The sequence below is a fragment of the Heterobasidion irregulare genome (assembly GCF_000320585.1).
Source record: "Heterobasidion irregulare TC 32-1 unplaced genomic scaffold scaffold_04, whole genome shotgun sequence".
NCBI lineage: Eukaryota > Fungi > Basidiomycota > Agaricomycetes > Russulales > Bondarzewiaceae > Heterobasidion > Heterobasidion irregulare.
In genome coordinates this window covers 2,971,013-2,988,214 of record NW_009258200.1, presented here as the reverse complement: position 1 = coordinate 2,988,214, position 17,202 = coordinate 2,971,013, and the positions used below count along the sequence as shown (strand labels likewise).

The window sequence follows — 17,202 nt, the reverse complement described above, 5'->3', positions numbered from 1 at the left end:
GCGCCCGAGAGGGAATTGAGCTCTGCTCCAGTCTCTCGAGACTTATGGAGCCCGCCTTGGAGACGAGTAAGGACATAGTCGAAGGAGAGGCTGCCCTTGCCGAGGGCGCGCATGTTACCGCCCATGCCAGCGAGAGCGCTGCAGACGCCCGCACCCGCTGCTGCCGACGCCGACGCGCTCGTGCGCCTGCGCGCACCGCACGTTGTCCACCGTGCGCTTCCTGCACGCGCACAGCTTCGTCGTTAAGAACGGGCACGGCGGGCACCCGCGCGCGTCGTCCGCGTGGCATGCGTACGGTGAGCGCGGTCGCTCACACGCCGGCGGCGGCCGTGTGCACGGGTGCGGGCAGCACAGGCGCGTGCCGCACGGGATCGGCGGGTCGAGGATCGTGAGGCCGTAGTGGTAGATCATCTGCGCACGCGCGCACATCTCACCATCAGGTACAGTCCAGCCTAGTGAGATGACAAGTGCGCGACGCACCTCTTCGAACGAGCTCCGCAGGACGACGGGCACGGGCCCTCATGGTCCCGCTCCTCGCAGCGGTGGTTCCCGCACGCGAGCGGCTTCCCGCACACGAGGTCGCACTGGTACCAGCCCTCGTCCACGATGTCCTGTGGTCCCGCGGCTCTTGCGGCTCTTGCCCTTCGCGGTGCCCATGCCCGCGAGCGCCGCGAGGGCGCGCGTGCACTGGTGGCGTACGGCGCGCGCACGCGCGCCACAGGGCCTGTCGCACGGGATCTCGGGCGCGAGCGCCGCGCCGCCATTGGCGCTGCACGGGACGTTGCGCGTCGTCGTGCCGCACCTTCATGGGTACACGGGATAGATGGAGTACGGGGGGCACGGGCCGGCGTAGCAGCGCGTTGTGCACGCGTGCGCGCAGCCGGATAGGGGCTTGAGACAGAGGGATGTGCAGGTCGGGACGAGATCGGTGCAGGCTGTGCGGAGGAGACGGGCTGCGGGGAGGGAGGGGGGGAAGAAGGGCGCGGAGGAGGGGTGAAAGAAGGGCGCGGAGGAGGGGTGGAAGGGGTGCTTGCCGCAGGGGCAGTGGGTTGTGAGAGCTGGGAAGAGTGGGCAGGGTGGAGGGGTGCTGGAGGGCGGGTGGCAGGGCTGGGTGCACTGATGAACGACGCAGGCGAAGAGTTCAAAAAACACAGTTTTGTCAGTCAAAATCCAGCGCGGATGGTGGAAGAACGTACCGATCGCGCGGATTCCCGCAATCAAACGACCCGTCCCACTGCTCCTCCTCCTTCTCCTCCTCCCCCTCCTCCTCGCCGTCTCCACGCACCACGGCGCACGCCTTCTTCTCTCCCTCCCCGCACGCAAGGCGCTTCTCCACCTTCCCGCACCAGCACCGCGCCGCCTCGATCACCGCGCACGGCGGACATGTGCTGGGATGGCACGGCTCCGCACAGACGGAGAGGTTGTGATCGGGTCCAGCAGGTGAGCAGGCGGGGAGCGGGAGAATGGACAAGCAGGCATGACGGTGAATGGGTGAGCAGGTGAGCGGACATTGGGGAGAGTGGGCAGAGCGGGCATGGCGGAGAGCAGGTCGAGCCTTTTCTACCCAGCTGACCCACCCATACAGGCCATCGAAGCGTCGCGCCTTGCTGTTGATGATGTGCGACCACACCTGGTACCGAACTGAGGCAGCCATGCCCTCTGCGAGCAGTCTGAATGCTCTTCCACACCTGCGCAGGCAATATCGACTCAATCGCAGCGAGGGTGCGCTCGAGGGGACGAGTGTGCATGGGATCTGGGAGGTGATGCAGAATGAAATTGGGTTTCAGGTCAGCGTGCAGCGGACATGGGTGCGGTCGCAGAGAAAAGTTTGCGTACGTTAGGTCGTGGAAATGTCCGCAGATGCCGGCCACATACGAGGGCGGATGCATAACCTTGAACAGACGCGCGTGCGCTTGAGAGCGGGATCTATATCAGAGGCGTTCAAGCGTACCGGGTAGTGGGCGTGTGGGAGTAGGAGCGTGGACAATTGAGGGGTCGAGGGAGCGGGGAAAATAGGTCAACGGGGGACGGAAATGATGACAACCAGGGGCACACGCGCGGGGAGGGGTTGGCGCGAGAAAGAAATAACGACTCATTTGTGTATTACCCAACCTACTGAGTGAGCTTGTGTCCGTCGTGGACGCCCCTCGTCATTCTCCAAGCTATCTCTTCGCTGCGGCCATTCCTACCTCCTCCGTCCGGTCCTAGAGAGGAAGGAAGTTGTCCGCTAAAACGAAGCCAGCAGCTAAAGATAGGCAAAAAAAGGAACAGTCAACACTACAACGCGCTATCAGCAATGTGTGGACGCGACGCGACGTTATAGTGTGCTTGATCACGAGACATTGAAGGAGGTTCGACGTTAGAACATATTTGGTAGACACGTTTCGCTGCTCTCTTATCTCCCCATGTCCCAGCCACTCCTTGTACGAGATGCAGAGAGTGACAAGGCGTATGTGCGCACCGCCGACCCCAATGAGCTCCCAACTCTTGCGAGACTTCTGCGCCGAGCCTTCATCAATGACCCCATGATGAACTACATCGCCAACTTAGAAGAGGTCCGCGATAATCGTTATCTGTTCTTTCACTAAGATCTTGCTCATTTTGCTGGTAGCCTCTTTCAAATGACACCGAAACACCTGGACGACGTAACCTTGAAGACTTCCAACGTATGGTGTTAACCGCAGCGATGTATTCTGGAGGACGAATCACGGTTGTTGTGATCCCAAAGTTGTCAGACGACGATGCGACAGTCTATCAAGACAAAATTGTGGCAGTCGCCATTTGGATGCCCCCTCATATTCGAATTGGGCTCAATCACCCTTGGACTCTTTTGCGCTCAGGGCTTCTGAGGACAGTGTGGAGATCAGGATGGACGGGAGCTCGGGTGCGCCAAATCGTGCTTCTTAATTGGACATCTCATGTTTAGCTACGACTCGCGACTTCAGCGCGCAGGATTCGAGTACCCGAATCAAGTCGAGAAAGTATTCACTGAAATTTACAAGAGACGCGGACCAAACGAGACGGAGCATGACGCGTGGTACCTCCAAATTATTGCGACAGATCCAGAGGAACAAGGCAAAGGTTTGTCTAATCTTCCCGGTTGATTATTAGATTCTTATGTCCTGGATCCTTGCAGGCTACATGTCCCGCCTCGTTCGTGAAGCTTTTGCACACGCCCCAGATGATGTCACGTTCGTGCTCGAGGCTACAACACCGAAATCTCGGGATCAATATGCCCATCTCGGGTTCCAGGTGCGCACCTGACGGAACTCGTCCCCTGTACGAACTCAAAAACGTGCTACAGCCTGAGGGCCCTATTCCTATTGGAAAGGGCTATGCGGACATAAATGGTTATAGAACCAGCGGCGAGGATGCGACCGGGTTTGACCTGTATGCTATGGTCAAGGTATGTGGCCGCTTCGACCTTCTTCCTTTTCCAGCTAATGGTCGTTCTTCGTGGAATAGTGGAAGGATCTCGGAAATGATGACTAGCTTAACGCACTCTTCAGATCACTATCAGGTTTCCGATTTTCTCGTGTGATCGACATTGGAACGCATCGATTTTCGCATCGCATCGCATCGCATCGCACCGCGTCGCATACAGAAGCTTTGGATGACTCGCTTTTTGGATTACAGCACACACCTTGCCTCATCACCATCATGATGATGCATGATGGTCTGTACGGAGGACGCGGATATCCGCTTTTGATGCATTCTCTGTTGGGTAATACCGATTCCCGAGATCTCTATTCAAGTGCATCGTGCGCATTTATACAACGATATTTTTAGGCTCGTATGTTTGTATATATGCCCACGTTTCTGCGTTGCATCATCATCAGCCTCTTTGCCTCTCACTACGGGGTTGGACCTATATATTTAGCGGATCTCGTGGTTTGCAGTCCACTATGAGTGACCCTGCATCATCCGTTTTCAACTTGCGTGTCGTCGGGGTGTGTACCCTTTGCTCGAGCATGCGACTTCATCTATTGATCGATTTCTAGTATGTTGAAGGTCAGAGCTTTCGTCTCTAGCATCCACACTGTAATTCACACAAAATCATTCATCTTAGTCGTCAGCGCCACCCTCCTCGTAAGTCCTGGTCTCATCGTCCGCCGATAGGCTCATCTCTAACTGTCGTTTCTTGGTAGGGCTATGAGTGGGCAATACTTCTAGATCAGGAGGTCGGGCTTAATATCCATCTTCCCTGATGCGGCAGAAATAAGGATTGATACAACTATAGGTGTCGTTGATATGGAACTCTCCTTGGAACCTGTCAAAAATATTGTACCTCCTGAGCCGCTACACCCCCGTTCTCGACATGAGCCTGTCGATGCAACGTTCGTAACATTTGCTTCCATATGTTCACTATCCGGTTCCTCACGGCACCCTCAATAGAGCAGTTCAGGCAGAATGCATACTCGCAGTCGGCTTTCAAGGAAACTAACCTTCCCTTTCAAAGAACATATGGCTACTGACTAATCAATTTTATCCCCTACAGACGTGCCATGCAACTTACGATGCCGCAACAGGTGTGTGTGAATTAAGCACCGGATTTGGGATCACTTACTTACACGCTTCTTGCAAAGTCTCTACAGGCATCGGAATAGCAACATCGGAACGTGAGCATTTGAATCTATTATATAGGGGTTTTCCAAGCCTTAGGTTCCCACAGTTATATTGATCCTCAGGACCTATGCCTTGTATGCAAACTCAAGAAAGATACTTTCAAGCTTAGGCTCTTTATGGATTGTAAGCGGTCACTTAAATTTGATTTTAGGAACTCATCTGATTATTACCTTCATGGCACAGATCTGGGTTTGTGTTAACATTTGGGTCCTCGTAAAATTTATGGACTCTCTGGTCTGTTCGTATCAATCTACATATCCTGTGCACATTCTACACTACCGTTGCTGATATGTCTACTGGTATGACTTCTGTAGTTGCCGACCCCCCCTCGGCATTGATACCTGGATGTTATCTGGCTAACGGAGACCCAATTGTCTTCGTATCATTTGCTTCCTTATTGTTTGTTGAAACAGGTGTGTAGAGAAACCCATTCTCGCAATGCGCAAGACTTACACGATCGTAGTGATCGTGATCCTTACCGTCTATAAGGGGTTCCAATTAAGTGCGTATGGAGGTAGCCTCAATCACCGCTCAACCTTCTGACGCCAGTTCTATGTATACACAGCGCATCAATCTAAGAGCCCTCTGCTCCTCACCCTATACCGCGATGGTGAGTGACAGCGTGCATTCATTTTCACAGCATCTTTGATGGAAACCCTTCGACGATGTAAGGCATCGTTTTCTATCTCTGTCTCTTGCGTATGTCTTTCACAGAGTATGATTCGATCATACCGGCAGCAATCCTAATGATGACTTCTGCCTTGTAAATATAGCTCTCAGCTTGGGGGCTGTCCTCGCCCTGCTTCTAGCTCCGGTAAGCTCTGGTCCAAAATTATCTGATATGCATTCTGATCTCGTGTAACAGACAGAGATGGTCGACTTCCTTGACATGTTTGTGAGCCGCACCTTTGCTTCCTTATCGGTGCTCAATCTGCGATAGATTCCTGCGCATCTTCCACAGCATTCTATGTTGCCGCTTGCTCCTCCGTATTCGTACCTCGGTGGCCGACAACAGCACCCAATACTCCACCCATGTTGGCCGACCTCATACATTGCACGTCTCCCAAGGGATGGTGTTCGAGGCTGGTGTAGTCAAAAGTCAAAGCGAAGACATGGAGGAGGGTAGTGGCATAGAGGAGCTCCGTCATTCAACAGATATCGCAGATCATGGACAGATTGAGGTCGTGGCAAGAGTTTGATTATCCTTTGGTGCAACCCATTTAATTCTTTCGATGTGGTCCTTTTACGCAAATTCATAGTTCCTCGTTGACGTGGACGATGAGGGGCTCCGTCTAAATACTTTGTAATAATCGTTCTAACAGCTGCTAATCTACGACTACAAATAGGTTCGCTTCTGTTTACCACACGTACGAGTAATGAGCTGCTACTGACTAAGGTTCAAGAGATGCTTAGGCCCGCCAGAAAGTCCTGGTAAGACAGAGTTGACAAGTAGACCGATAAGTACAAAACTTCGGGACATGTACTGTGATCCATCAATTCTGGGGGACGCAGTGTTCAACATCAGTCAACCTTTTTAAGGCCAGTGAACGCACCATGTGTCCAATAAGCGTCAAGGAGATCAACAAGGTGATGGGCTAAAAAGCCCGGTTCAATCCCCTGTACTAATAATATCAGCATGATGCAACCTCGAAGATGAGTATTCAGACCCTGTGTGACTTATAACTGATTTACCAACAGCTGCTTGCGCCCGTAGGGCCTCCCCTACAGTATATCTGGACAGCGTAATCATTTCATCATGTCTGCCGTTGAGCTCGTGTCGAACAAATCTTCGAGAATTCAAGCTAAAGGATGGGTCAGAGAAATATTGAACAGAGAAAGATAAACGAACGAAGACATGAACGAGCAGAGATAGACTAGACAAACTGTTAATCAGATTACATGACAAGTGACCACAGCAATCTGGAAACACGCACGTCGGACCAATATGAAACAGAATGCGGAGAAGAGGAGGGAATGATGTAACGTCAAGAACTTAATGGGGTCAATTAGTGTTGATCAGAGCGAAGGAGATCGACCGCCAAATCTACCGTGATCAGTGTAGTGACAGCAAATACCCTGCACACATGGTCAAGACGATACAAAGTCAAGTTATGAGAGGGAGAGCATGGCGTTACGTTGTGAGCAATGCCTCAATGTAGACGTATTTCGATCAGTGTCATTTGTGCGATGCGGAGGATGCTCACACGTATTCAGAGCGTAAGTAATCAGTAGATTGATGGCCCGGTTCGTTCTGATGAGAAACAACTATGAGCATGGGTAGAAGGGGTGAGACAAAATGGAATACCTTTCGATTTGTGTACGGCTGTTGTGAAGATGATATATCATGAATCCCGTGATGAGGACGTCACAGGCGCTTTCTACCGAAATTGAAGCGACGGTCCACGGCTGAAATACCAGGTCAGTGAAGTTTCAAAGATCGAGTATGTACGTATCATCTTACCAAGTGCGCCAGCTGTAGGGATGTTGGATTCGTCAGCCTTAGCTTGTCTCACTAAAATCTAAAGTTGCGAACATAGATGTCCGAGGCTGAGAAGGCACTGTATTGCATAGGCGATCAATAACAACGCAAATATCAAGTTAATGAACACGCACTATGAGAGCAGGTAGTAGTGCGTGCCCCTTGGTTACTGCAGGAATGTCGGTCTTTGATTTCAATTATGTGAAGTAGACCGGAAGAGACGCACGGCAATATATCCTATACGCAAAGAAGCTAAAGAGACGTGTTCAGCGGGCCCAGAGCCGTCGACGACTCAGACCGACAAAGAACACTCATATCTGGACCAAAACACTCAATAGATCCTGTTGGTGTTAAACATTGATCGAAGGTTACATAGAAAGCTGAATGCGAATAAAGATCACACCCCTATCACAACCTCGATCTACAAAAGTCAGCTAGTCAAGAGAGACAACTGAGTCGTGTACCTAAACCACGCACTAATAGGCTCCTGCAACACAAATAGTCAACACGAAGACCGAGCGAACAGATTATGAACCGCATTTACCACACAGGGACGAGGGCTCTATAATCCCCGAAATTCGTTATCGTATAGATATACATGAAGTGGGCTATGAGCGCGACGTGCAAAGTGTCAATAAGCCTTGAAAGAGAGGAGAGTGATCTGTATTGAAGCCCACGGAGCTGACGCGATGGACTTACGTCAAAACGGCAACCTGGGAGGGATATTGGCTTCGATAATCGAGTATGCGGTCATGGACAGAACTGACAAGAGTCTTTAAAATCCGACCATCGTTGCCGCAATGTTGCGTATAATATAAATATACTTGTAGGCAGGTCACCCCGTATATTCTGGCAAAAGGCAAAGCGGCTCTATCATATGGCGGATTCGTCGAAAAGCCAGCCCACCCAGTAGATACAATCACTCCAATATAGGCGGCGCCAAGCAGACTGTCTAGCGGAATGGTCGTGAGCGATCTGGTTAATTGAGGTAACGGGTGCTTCAATGAATACCGCTGTGGACTGGACTCAGGTCGGCTTTATAGGTTGGAAGCATACATCACGGATATAAGGTAGGCCGCAAGCAAACGCGACTACGTTCGGCCTCGTATCCCGATTGGGATCGACGAGACATTGTGTCAGGAAGTGGATCAGCATGTCATCGATTTTGCATTGCTCATGTTTCTCGATGTCGCAGGCGATGCTCATGATCTACGTATCTGCAACCGCCGAATCATCGCTGGCGCCATCGTGGTCAGGTGATGATCCCATATGATATACGCTTCTCGGGTCGCTTTGAGTAACATTGAGTTTGTCGCAACCAAACAACCGTATGCAGACCTTCCGCGGCCCTGCGTGCCCGACGTCGCTCGCTCCGTCAACAACGGTCGGGTATCACATAGATTAGAGTACTAGCAACGCCCAACGATTAAGAAGCGCATAGAGGCGCGAGTATATACTATGATTGGAATCAGGTCTAGTGGTACACATATTGCAACAACAGCATGGATGGCGAGCCCGACGGTACGCGTGGTGGACAATGGTGATGGTGATGGATGGTGATGGTGACGATGCAAGGTAGCTGTGGAGGAGGAAGATAGGAGGAAGGACTAACGAAAGGAGGATACGGAGATCAAGAAACATAAAATGAGTACGGATGAACGAGACAGGGACATGCGGGACAACAATGCCGACCCTGGAGAGCACTGCAGACTCTCTGCCAGCGGGGAATAAGCTATGATGAGGATGAACAGCGCCATACCTCGAGCGAAACTAGAAACACAGAAAGGAGAAAGAAAGGGGAAGAAGAAAAAGAAACCGACGAGCATTACCGGACGTGCTTACCACCCCGAGTAGTGGTAGTCGTCCGCCCAGCTGCGATTGCGTGCCATCGCGCGTCGCTTGCGCTCTTCTCTGTCGTCGTCGGGTCCACCTTGCCTTCCCCCGGGATCCTTATCTTGTTGTTGATGCTGCTGCTGCTGCTGCGAGGTCTGCCCAGTCCCGTTAGTCGTCGTCGTCGCAGTCGTCGTCGCTGCGGTCAATGGCCTCAACCCACTACCAAGCACGCCCCCCCTCCGTGCACCCCCCAGCGCTGGACGGCCCAGCTGCCTCTCCCACAACAGGTTCCGGCGCAAGCTCTCACTCAGTTCTGTAGCTAGCATCTGGCGGCGAGTCGTACGCGGTGTCGACGGTGCGGCCGCCGGCGGGAGGTTCCATGGATGATCGAGCGGTATCGGCGCCGTCGCGACGGTGTGCAACACCGGGCGCACCTGCTGCGTCGACAGCGCTCCCCCGCGATCCGAGTTGCGCCGCCCAGTCAGCGCGGCGAGCTTCTGCTGTGCGATGCTCCGTGAAAGCTGGATGGTGTCGTCCGGGTTCTCCTCATCGCTGTCGCTGTCCTCCTCCATCTCTTGGCCCTGCGGCCGCCCCTTGGGACGGTAGCCGCGCGCGTCAGTAGCGCCGTTCAACGCAGGCGCCTGCGCGGTGATCTGCGCGGCGAGTGGGACGGCAGCGGTCGATTTGGACGTCGATAGCGGCGGGGGCACGGACGTGCGGGGACGCCCAACGTCAGCCGAAGAGTTGCTACGATAGGGATGGCCGGGAGGGAGGTGAGAGGGATCTGGGTTCAAGAGCACAGAGAGTAGCCCGGATTGTGTGCGGTTCAGGTTGGAATACGAGCGCTTCGGGACCTTCGCAAACAGCTCACGCTGCCGCTGCGCCTCGAGCGCCGCCTCGCGCAGGCGTATCTCCTCTTTCTTCTTCTCACTCTCTTCGTTGCTCACGTCTTCGGACGCCCACGAGTCGTCGTCGTCCGAGTCCGTCTCGTACTCTGACGAGCTATTGGTAACGATGATGCCTCGGCGTTGCGGATCGACCGGGACTACGACCTTCTGCGGACTCGAAACGCGGGACTTGGAGTTTGAGTCCGCACGCGCCGAGGGGGTTTGTGTTGGTGGACCTGGCGGGACTTTTGTTCCGTTGATCGGTCCCGAGCCGACGGTGGGCGTTGAGCGCGGTTTGCTCTCCCCAGACGTGGTTGTCTTGCGCTGAGACGCAGCATGGCGCTGGCCCTGGAAACGATGTATCGCAGTACGGCCGGTTGTAGCGCGCGCTGGTTCCTTGGTCTTGCGGCCCCTCGTCTGCCGCTTGTTTGATGAGGTGCTCGCCTTGGTCTGATTCGAGATGAGGCTGCTAGGCTCCACTTCGTTCGCATCTGAGGGCGTCTTATCAGTGCCCACCGAGCCGCGGTCAATGGAGTCACGTTCTGGGGAAGGAGATTCCTCTTGCTGGAGAAAGAACCGACGGTCAGAAGGCTTGAGCGCATCGTCGTCGATAAGTTGAGGAGTGGGGAGGCTATCACGTGATGGCATGCTCAAACTGGCCGACAGCGCGGATCCGTTCGCCGTCGCCGAGGTCAGCACTGTCAGCGGTCCTATCCGCGATGGAATTGCGAGATGTGTTTGCTTAGGGGACAGCGTGGAAAGCGTTGATGACGGCAGAACAGGGACCGGCGTAGCGGGGGGCGTAGGATGCGGAGTGGGATTAACAACGATGACTCGGGGAAACAAGGTGTCAGAGGGTGGATTAGGCGGAGGTAGACGCATGGTAGGTATCGGAGCTACGACGATACAAGCATCGGCGCTGGCCTTTGAAACCGAGTATGCGTCAAAGGAGGTAGAGATCGACTTGATATCATCGAAGGGATGCTTGGCAAACGACGAAGAGACAACGAGCTTGTCGGGGATCATATCAGCAATGATCTTACCCACGGACGAGCCCGGCTTTGTGCGGATGTGCATAGGGTGCACACTTGAAAACGATGACACAGAGTGCTTGTCAGTAGCAGACGACGCGTCGGTGCGTCCGTTGGGAAAGGACAGCGAGGCTTCATGATGGCTGAGTGGAACCGCGAGATTCTCTGATGCAGAGGATTCAAGTTGAGATCTGAGCTGTGGTAAGCAGAATGGGAACATGAGACTCACGCGGGACGTCGTGCGGCTCCCTTCCGTCTTGAGAGATGGGAGATAGCGGAGGCTTCTCGTTGAAATGGGCGAGTATATCTGTAGTGGAAACTTGAGAGGCGTGGTAACGAGCAACCTCGCGATACCATAGTCGCCAGGATATATTTTCGAGACGGCGACCGTCCTGGAGAGACTCCTTGCATTTTGTGAACACTACAGTCCGTGCGAATCTCCATGAGCGCGCAAGTTGAAGAGGGAGAAAGATGAAGGAGTACGCACGCGTCCACAGACCAGAGAGAGCGTCTCCGCCATCGAGATCCTTGACCACGTCGGCAGCAATGGAGAGGACGGGGGTGGGAAAAGCAGCGATCATGTCGAAGGTATTGATGGTACAGGGAAAGAGAAGTAAAGTAAAAGAGAGTCGGAAAAAAACGCAGGAAAATCGGGGCGAAGGACCACCAGTCGACCAGCTGTCTTGGAGTTTGCCAAGACGGGGAGCGACTAGGTCACTTGAAGCCGGTTAATGGATAGGACGAGTCAAAGGCCGGGACGGAAAGGAAGAAAGGAGGAGAAAACACGGACAGGACACGGCCTGATGAGTGTGCGGAGGAGAGGGAGAGTCAAGCACCGTTCGAATCGACAAATCCGGCCGCTGCCTTAACACAAGTTCCCGGTCCGCTCTCCGCCCAACCGGTTGTCTACGATGTCCGTCACGCGAGGTCCATGCCCCGCGGTCCCCGGTCCCTGCGATAGCCTCTCGACGTCGTCGACACCGTTCCTCCACGTCGCCCCGTTCAACACTTCGATGAAATGCTATTTCCTGCCTCGGCTCGCATCATGTGTGCCCACCGCTGTGCCAGCGCAGCTTGCAAATGAAGCCCCCCCTCGTCAGGCCGCCTGCCCTTACGACCCTCCGCGGATCATGTGCCAACATTCGTGCGTACAAACGCCTCACCCGGGACAGTGTACACCTGGACGTGTTCGTCGTAAGGCCGATGAAACGCGCTATCGCATATCCGAGGTAGGATACCCCGTGGGGCTCAGTGATCGTTGACATCAGCCATTCTTCGCACGCGCGCGTCAGCATCGGGTGCCGTGTACACATCATTTGACAAGCGCTGTTTTTAGCTCGCAAGGTGCTTGTCTTACGGGGAACTGTCCGCGCCAGGCTTGCGCAGGAGACGAAACTAATTCCAGGCGACCACCACTTGTCTGGAGGTGTGGGGCATCGCAGTCTTCTTTAGCCATCCGTGTTCATGATGAGATACCACCTAGGGAAAGCCCATTGCTGACGTTTCACTTGCGATCATATGCGTGAGTTGCCCTCGCCCGGGTGCTTTTGACGTTGACTTTTGTGAAAGGCTGCGCGCAGGCACCACGCCTTTGCTGCCATGCTGTCCCGAATCCATTGCACAAATCCTCCTCGGCCATGTTTCAGAGCAGTCGCTAAATCCAATCCGAAAGCGGGGTACACCGCATACAAGCATGATTTTCTCATCAACAATACTTGCTGCATCTGAGGTCCGATGGGAGGCACCCCCGGGGGATCTACACATGCCAAATCGATGTTTTGCGTGGTGAGTAAACGCCTGTGAACGCCTATGGCTTTGATGCCGTCTTCTTCATTTACCCATTTGAGCCATTTTGTTGATGAGGAAACGACAGCGTGATAACTGAGCGTTGAGCGCTGATCTCGCCACACCAGAGTGTTTCGACAAGGAGTGTGATGGCGGGGATTCTACGGACAGCGTCAGGTTTCCTGCCCTTTTCGGTGACAAGGACGGTGGTTGCATTGTCCCGCATGCGTCACCACTCGATGCATGTTCACAACACCTCGATCGAGTCGGTTTTGTGTTCACCTATCACGGGTGATGTCCGTACCTTGACCTCGCACGTGTGTGCGCATCTACTGTGCAATTGGAGAAGTTGTTGCCTCTTGTAAGGGGAATGGCGGCAACTCTCGTTACTCTCCAGATGAGACCACACCGTTTCCACCAGTTGAGCTCACAACGGTGCACCAGTATTTGAGGGGACCGCCATTACAAAGGCGAATGTCGCATGCATAGTAATATGATAGCGGCCACGGCCTTGCAGACAAGGATTTCGACGAAACCGTTCGAGAGAGCAAAGGAGATGTAAAGTTACGGCATAGAGCGGTCAACTTGCCGGCGGGGCATATGTCAGCTCCGCGACTGCACTCGAAACTGTGAAATACTGACGGGGATGTCGGACTCTCTTCTCCTAAGCTCCTTCCCAGCTCGCCATGTCATCATCTGAGGGAGAGAACAACGACGATGGGCCGCATTCGCACACCTCGAAGAAAAGGCGGGTTCAGATATCGCGTACATGTGATCAGTGCAGGTCGAGGAAAGGTGTGTGGCTATTTCGCGACGCGGCCAACCTCGAGGAACGTTTACACTTACGAGTTTACGCAGTCCCTTGTAAGGTTACCTGATCTTTCAGCCGTTCGGTCTTCGCACTCAGCCTACCCTAGGCAATGACTCTCAAGCCACGCTAGATGGCAAGTGTGACAATTGCACTTACGAGGATCTCGAATGCACCTATAACCAGCTCATAAAGGTGAAGTCTCGGCACCCTCTCTCTCTATGCTCTCCTCTTCATTCATCTAGCTCCTGCTCACTAACATCGTGCAGAAGCGTGGGCCGCCAAAAGCGTACGTTTCTCCAACCTTTGACCAATCGATGCGCGCTCTGAAGCCCTCTCCGAAGCTATATCGACGGCCTCGAGACGCGTCATCGGAAACTAGAAGAATTGATTCGAAAGGTAAGCCCAGGTCCGCGTCCTACTATACCGCTGCTTATCGCTATCAGCTCTTCCCCGATGCAGATTTTTCTGAAGAGTTAGGCCCATCGATCGAACCGTACAGCTGGTCTCAGGATCGGGTGCCAGGCGGAGACTTTCTAGCGACTGCCAACCGTGCCAGCCCAGTTCGTGTCTCTTCTCCGGAACCGCCGTCCTATATCCCCACAGCCGGCCCCAGCCACTTGTCAGTCAGCGGCGACAATGGCTACGAGCCAATCCAGCTGCTCGAGAACAAACTTAGTGGCCTAACTCTCGAACCTTCCGAGGATCGCTTCATGGGGGAATCCAGCACAGTGCATATTCTACAACAAGTGAAGGACTTTGGGTCTGAGTATGCGGGTCGAGAGGTCGACGAGCGTATAAATGCGCTCCGGAGAGGCGGAGAAACGGGTCCGCTTTCAGAAGCGCTGCAACAGGTGCATGCCTATGTTGTATCCTCTTTTCTTTTTTGTCTCTGACGCGGGCCTGTGCCGCAGTGGGAGCTTTCACATGATGAGCTGAGTTTCCCCGAGCCAGACCTAATGCGCGAGTTCATCAATCTCTTCTTCGAACATATCCACATCTTCATTCCCATACTTCACCGCCCGACATTCGAGAAAGCCATCGCAGATGGTCTACACTTTCGCGACAAAGGTTTCGCTGGCGTGGCGTTGCTTGTTTGTGCTACAGGCTCTCGACACTCGGATGACCCACGTGCCCTCCTTGAAGGCACGAATAACCGCCATTCAGCAGGCTGGAAATGGTTTGTTCAAGTACGTAGGTTACGGCGGCTGATTTTTGGCGCGCCTCGGCTGTACGACTTGCAAATGAGCGCTGTGAGACCTATTATTCATTTCATCTGTTCTTTGTTGATGGATTTTTCGTCTCAGCTTTCTCTACTGTTTATGTATGGCTGCTCTCCTCCGCAGGCGTGTTGGATTATGGCTGGGGTGACTATTCGCCAGGCACAAGACGTTGGGGCCCATCGAAAGAAGGCTTACGCATCTACGCGCAACATGACAGATGAGATGTGGAAGAGGGCGTTCTGGTCAGTCTTTCCCGCGCACGCTTGGTGACAAGCGAGGCAGCACCTCATCATGCTGGTATTATCAGGTGTATTGTATTCCTAGATCGTTTAACGAGCGGTCTTCTTGGCCGACCCTGCGCGATGCAAGATGAGGAGTAAGTGATCGTTTTGATACAACCGGCAGTTTAGGTTGACGCGCTGCCAGTATGGACGTTGACCTTCCTGTTGAATGTGATGACGAGTACTGGGACAATCCCAACCCCACGTTGGCTTTCAAACAACCGCCAGAAATCTCGCCGAATATATCATATTTCATCTATCTATTGAAGCTTCACCGAATTCAAAATGTTGCATTAAGAACCCTGGTGCGGTCATATCTCCTTCCCTCTATCCGCTCATGTTCGAATATGCATTTTTACTCTGCACCTCGTAGTATGCGACGAACAAGTCAAAGCACCTGCGCGCAAACACCAACCCGCGATGGGAACAGGATGTAGTCATCGCCTTAGATTCCGAGCTGAACAAGTACATTGACTCTCTTCCTGATCATCGTAAGTTGAGTCTTGTTACATCATATCCCGTGATGTTTCCAACAGTTTGAAATTCTAGTACGCTGGGACCCAACGCGCGAAAATCTCGTTCACCTCAAGCAATCTGCCTGCCTGTACGCTTCGTACTACGCCGTGCAAATACTTGTACATCGCCCATTTATCATGTCCACGCGTAAATCCTCCCTCCAGTCTTTTCCGTCGCTCGCCATCTGCACGAATGCAGCGCGTGCATGCAGCCACGTGCTTGACATTATGCGGCGTCGTACAGGTATCAGGATGTCGCCCAATTTCCAGGTCAGATTCTGACCTTTTGTGGGTTGGCCTTGAAAGACTGATAAGACATGTAGGGTCCGGCTTTTGTTGCCGGCATATTTCTCCTAGTCAATGTATGGGGACGAAAAAAATCTGGGATGTCGGTCGACACCGCGAAGGAGATGAAGGACGTTCACCTTTGCATGCAGGTTCTAAAGGACAGTGAGACCAGGCAAGTGGTTGCGTCAGCAACAGGCTCGTCCTACTAATCCAGTTCCCAACCATGTAGGTGGCCTGTTGCAGGAAGATTGGTGTAAGTTTCTCGGCTCCTGTTTTTGCAGCGATGGCTCACAACTTTCAACTTCAGTGATCTTCTGTCTGAACTGGCATTTGCGGGTGGTCTACCCCCTTTGCAGCCTAGTCCACCGTCGTTGAAGCGGGGCAGAAACCCGGAGGATGCGTCCTCCCGACGTACTGCCTCGTCTTCCTACCAGCCCCCATTCCTTGATCCTCCATCATCAATGTCTTCGTCAAATCCCATAGACGTCATGAATGATGGATCCAGCGTAGATTTCGGCTCCACAGAATGGCTTCTACCTCCAGTCGACCAAATGCGGATGTTCGCTACAGCCCAAGCCCCGACGATGTCGCATACGAGTGCGTACTCCTATGCGACACTTCCCGAACATTCCGACGAGCTTCAGCATATCCCAGTGGACTGGCGGTCCCAGGAGTTCCAGCCGATGGTGCAAGAGCCCTCTCTAGATCCGCTGCTCCATTTTTACAACATGCAGGACGCCATACAGACTCCATCTTTCGGCCATGTGCCCTTGAACTATGCAAATACCGATCCATTCCTGCATGGCACATCGCAGATACCACCGGTGGGACCTATGGGCGGAGGCGAATCTCTTCCGTTGGACCTTTCCAATTTCGGCGACCTTCCACCGAATTTGCAGCTGAACTTTTACCCTGATTTGAACGTACATCCAAACTTGAAATCTCCCATCTCCGACCAGGCTCATGACACAGAGAACGTGGAGAACATTCTCCAAGGCATGCCAGAGCTGGGCAATAACGAACTCAGAGCCATGTGGGCGAGTATGCCTGCTGGTGTAATGTGAGTTTCGACAACCCTCCTATCTGAGCGCATCGGACGGACTCATAGCGTGGCTGGATTGACAGGGCCGACGACTGGCGAACGTACATATCCAAACTCGCAAACACGACATCTGATACTATATATTCCCACCCCGAGAACTCCTGAGGGGTCCGTATACTCTGACGCGGAGCCGGATGACTTTGGAGCGAACGGATGGACGAACGACACTATGAACGAGTAACACGATGATACCCCTTACACGATGTCTGTAATTCACCGAAACGCGACTGCTGTCGCGTCCCTCTATAGTATTCACAAAGAAACAGATGCCCAGGCTCTCATGATTGCTGTATATGCATGGTCAGGGATAAGGTGTTTGCTGACCACTATACGCAAAACAGCGT

The 17,202-nt window shown here is 53.3% G+C and overlaps 7 protein-coding genes across 7 annotated transcripts; 3 read left to right on the top strand and 4 right to left on the bottom strand.

Moving 5' to 3' along the window:
* Positions 1-591: 591 nt before the first annotated feature.
* On the bottom strand, positions 592-1,411 carry HETIRDRAFT_244630 (uncharacterized protein; the record flags this gene model as incomplete). Its single annotated transcript, XM_009547466.1, has 2 exons — positions 592-802; positions 1,347-1,411. Coding segments are annotated over 2 exons (276 nt in total), but the record flags the coding sequence as incomplete, so codon positions are not given.
* A 994-nt stretch (positions 1,412-2,405) lies between these two features.
* HETIRDRAFT_417404 (uncharacterized protein) lies at positions 2,406-3,492 on the top strand (the record flags this gene model as incomplete). Its single annotated transcript, XM_009547465.1, has 6 exons — positions 2,406-2,555; positions 2,612-2,884; positions 2,946-3,081; positions 3,137-3,252; positions 3,305-3,406; positions 3,466-3,492. The coding sequence occupies 6 exons, from the start codon at positions 2,406-2,408 to the stop codon at positions 3,490-3,492; spliced, it is 804 nt and encodes a 267-aa protein (XP_009545760.1).
* Positions 3,493-3,905: 413 nt separating this feature from the next.
* Positions 3,906-5,393, top strand: HETIRDRAFT_165796 (uncharacterized protein; the record flags this gene model as incomplete). Its single annotated transcript, XM_009547464.1, has 13 exons — positions 3,906-3,950; positions 4,002-4,011; positions 4,070-4,089; positions 4,149-4,181; positions 4,241-4,337; positions 4,499-4,529; positions 4,587-4,619; positions 4,716-4,749; positions 4,810-4,864; positions 4,941-5,039; positions 5,090-5,128; positions 5,192-5,236; positions 5,299-5,393. The coding sequence occupies 13 exons, from the start codon at positions 3,906-3,908 to the stop codon at positions 5,391-5,393; spliced, it is 636 nt and encodes a 211-aa protein (XP_009545759.1).
* An 842-nt stretch (positions 5,394-6,235) lies between these two features.
* HETIRDRAFT_417403 (uncharacterized protein) lies at positions 6,236-6,972 on the bottom strand (the record flags this gene model as incomplete). Its single annotated transcript, XM_009547463.1, has 6 exons — positions 6,236-6,428; positions 6,476-6,500; positions 6,561-6,618; positions 6,675-6,775; positions 6,831-6,877; positions 6,932-6,972. 6 exons carry the CDS (start codon positions 6,970-6,972, stop codon positions 6,236-6,238), a joined length of 465 nt encoding a protein of 154 aa, XP_009545758.1.
* A 3,537-nt stretch (positions 6,973-10,509) lies between these two features.
* Positions 10,510-11,369, bottom strand: HETIRDRAFT_474665 (uncharacterized protein; the record flags this gene model as incomplete). Its single annotated transcript, XM_009547462.1, has 3 exons — positions 11,344-11,369; positions 11,086-11,277; positions 10,510-11,021 (listed from the first exon to the last, which is right to left on the bottom strand). A coding segment is annotated over exon 3 (393 nt), but the record flags the coding sequence as incomplete, so codon positions are not given.
* On the bottom strand, positions 11,201-11,437 carry HETIRDRAFT_244743 (uncharacterized protein; the record flags this gene model as incomplete). Its single annotated transcript, XM_009547461.1, has 2 exons — positions 11,201-11,277; positions 11,344-11,437. Coding segments are annotated over 2 exons (171 nt in total), but the record flags the coding sequence as incomplete, so codon positions are not given.
* A 1,886-nt stretch (positions 11,438-13,323) lies between these two features.
* Positions 13,324-17,136, top strand: HETIRDRAFT_439821 (uncharacterized protein). Its single transcript, XM_009547460.1, has 16 exons — positions 13,324-13,436; positions 13,500-13,505; positions 13,559-13,644; positions 13,719-13,738; positions 13,794-13,848; positions 13,896-14,303; positions 14,364-14,702; positions 14,757-14,914; positions 14,980-15,048; positions 15,099-15,258; positions 15,327-15,444; positions 15,503-15,738; positions 15,792-15,928; positions 15,986-16,009; positions 16,064-16,816; positions 16,882-17,136. Exons 1-16 carry the CDS (start codon positions 13,328-13,330, stop codon positions 16,961-16,963), a joined length of 2,760 nt encoding a protein of 919 aa, XP_009545755.1. The 5' UTR covers positions 13,324-13,327; the 3' UTR covers positions 16,964-17,136.
* The last annotated feature ends 66 nt before the right edge of the window (positions 17,137-17,202 follow it).

What these genes read in the sequence shown, in the direction of transcription:
- HETIRDRAFT_439821 (XM_009547460.1), top strand. Translation starts at nt 13,328, where the DNA reads ATGTCATCATCTGAGGGAGAGAACAACGACGATGGGCCGCATTCGCAC. An exon ending in ACGACTTGCAAATGAGCGCT is followed by an intron (nt 14,703 to 14,756) that starts GTGAGACCTATT and finishes TTTTCGTCTCAG; the next exon opens with CTTTCTCTACTGTTTATGTA. An exon ending in GGATGTCGCCCAATTTCCAG is followed by an intron (nt 15,739 to 15,791) that starts GTCAGATTCTGA and finishes TAAGACATGTAG; the next exon opens with GGTCCGGCTTTTGTTGCCGG.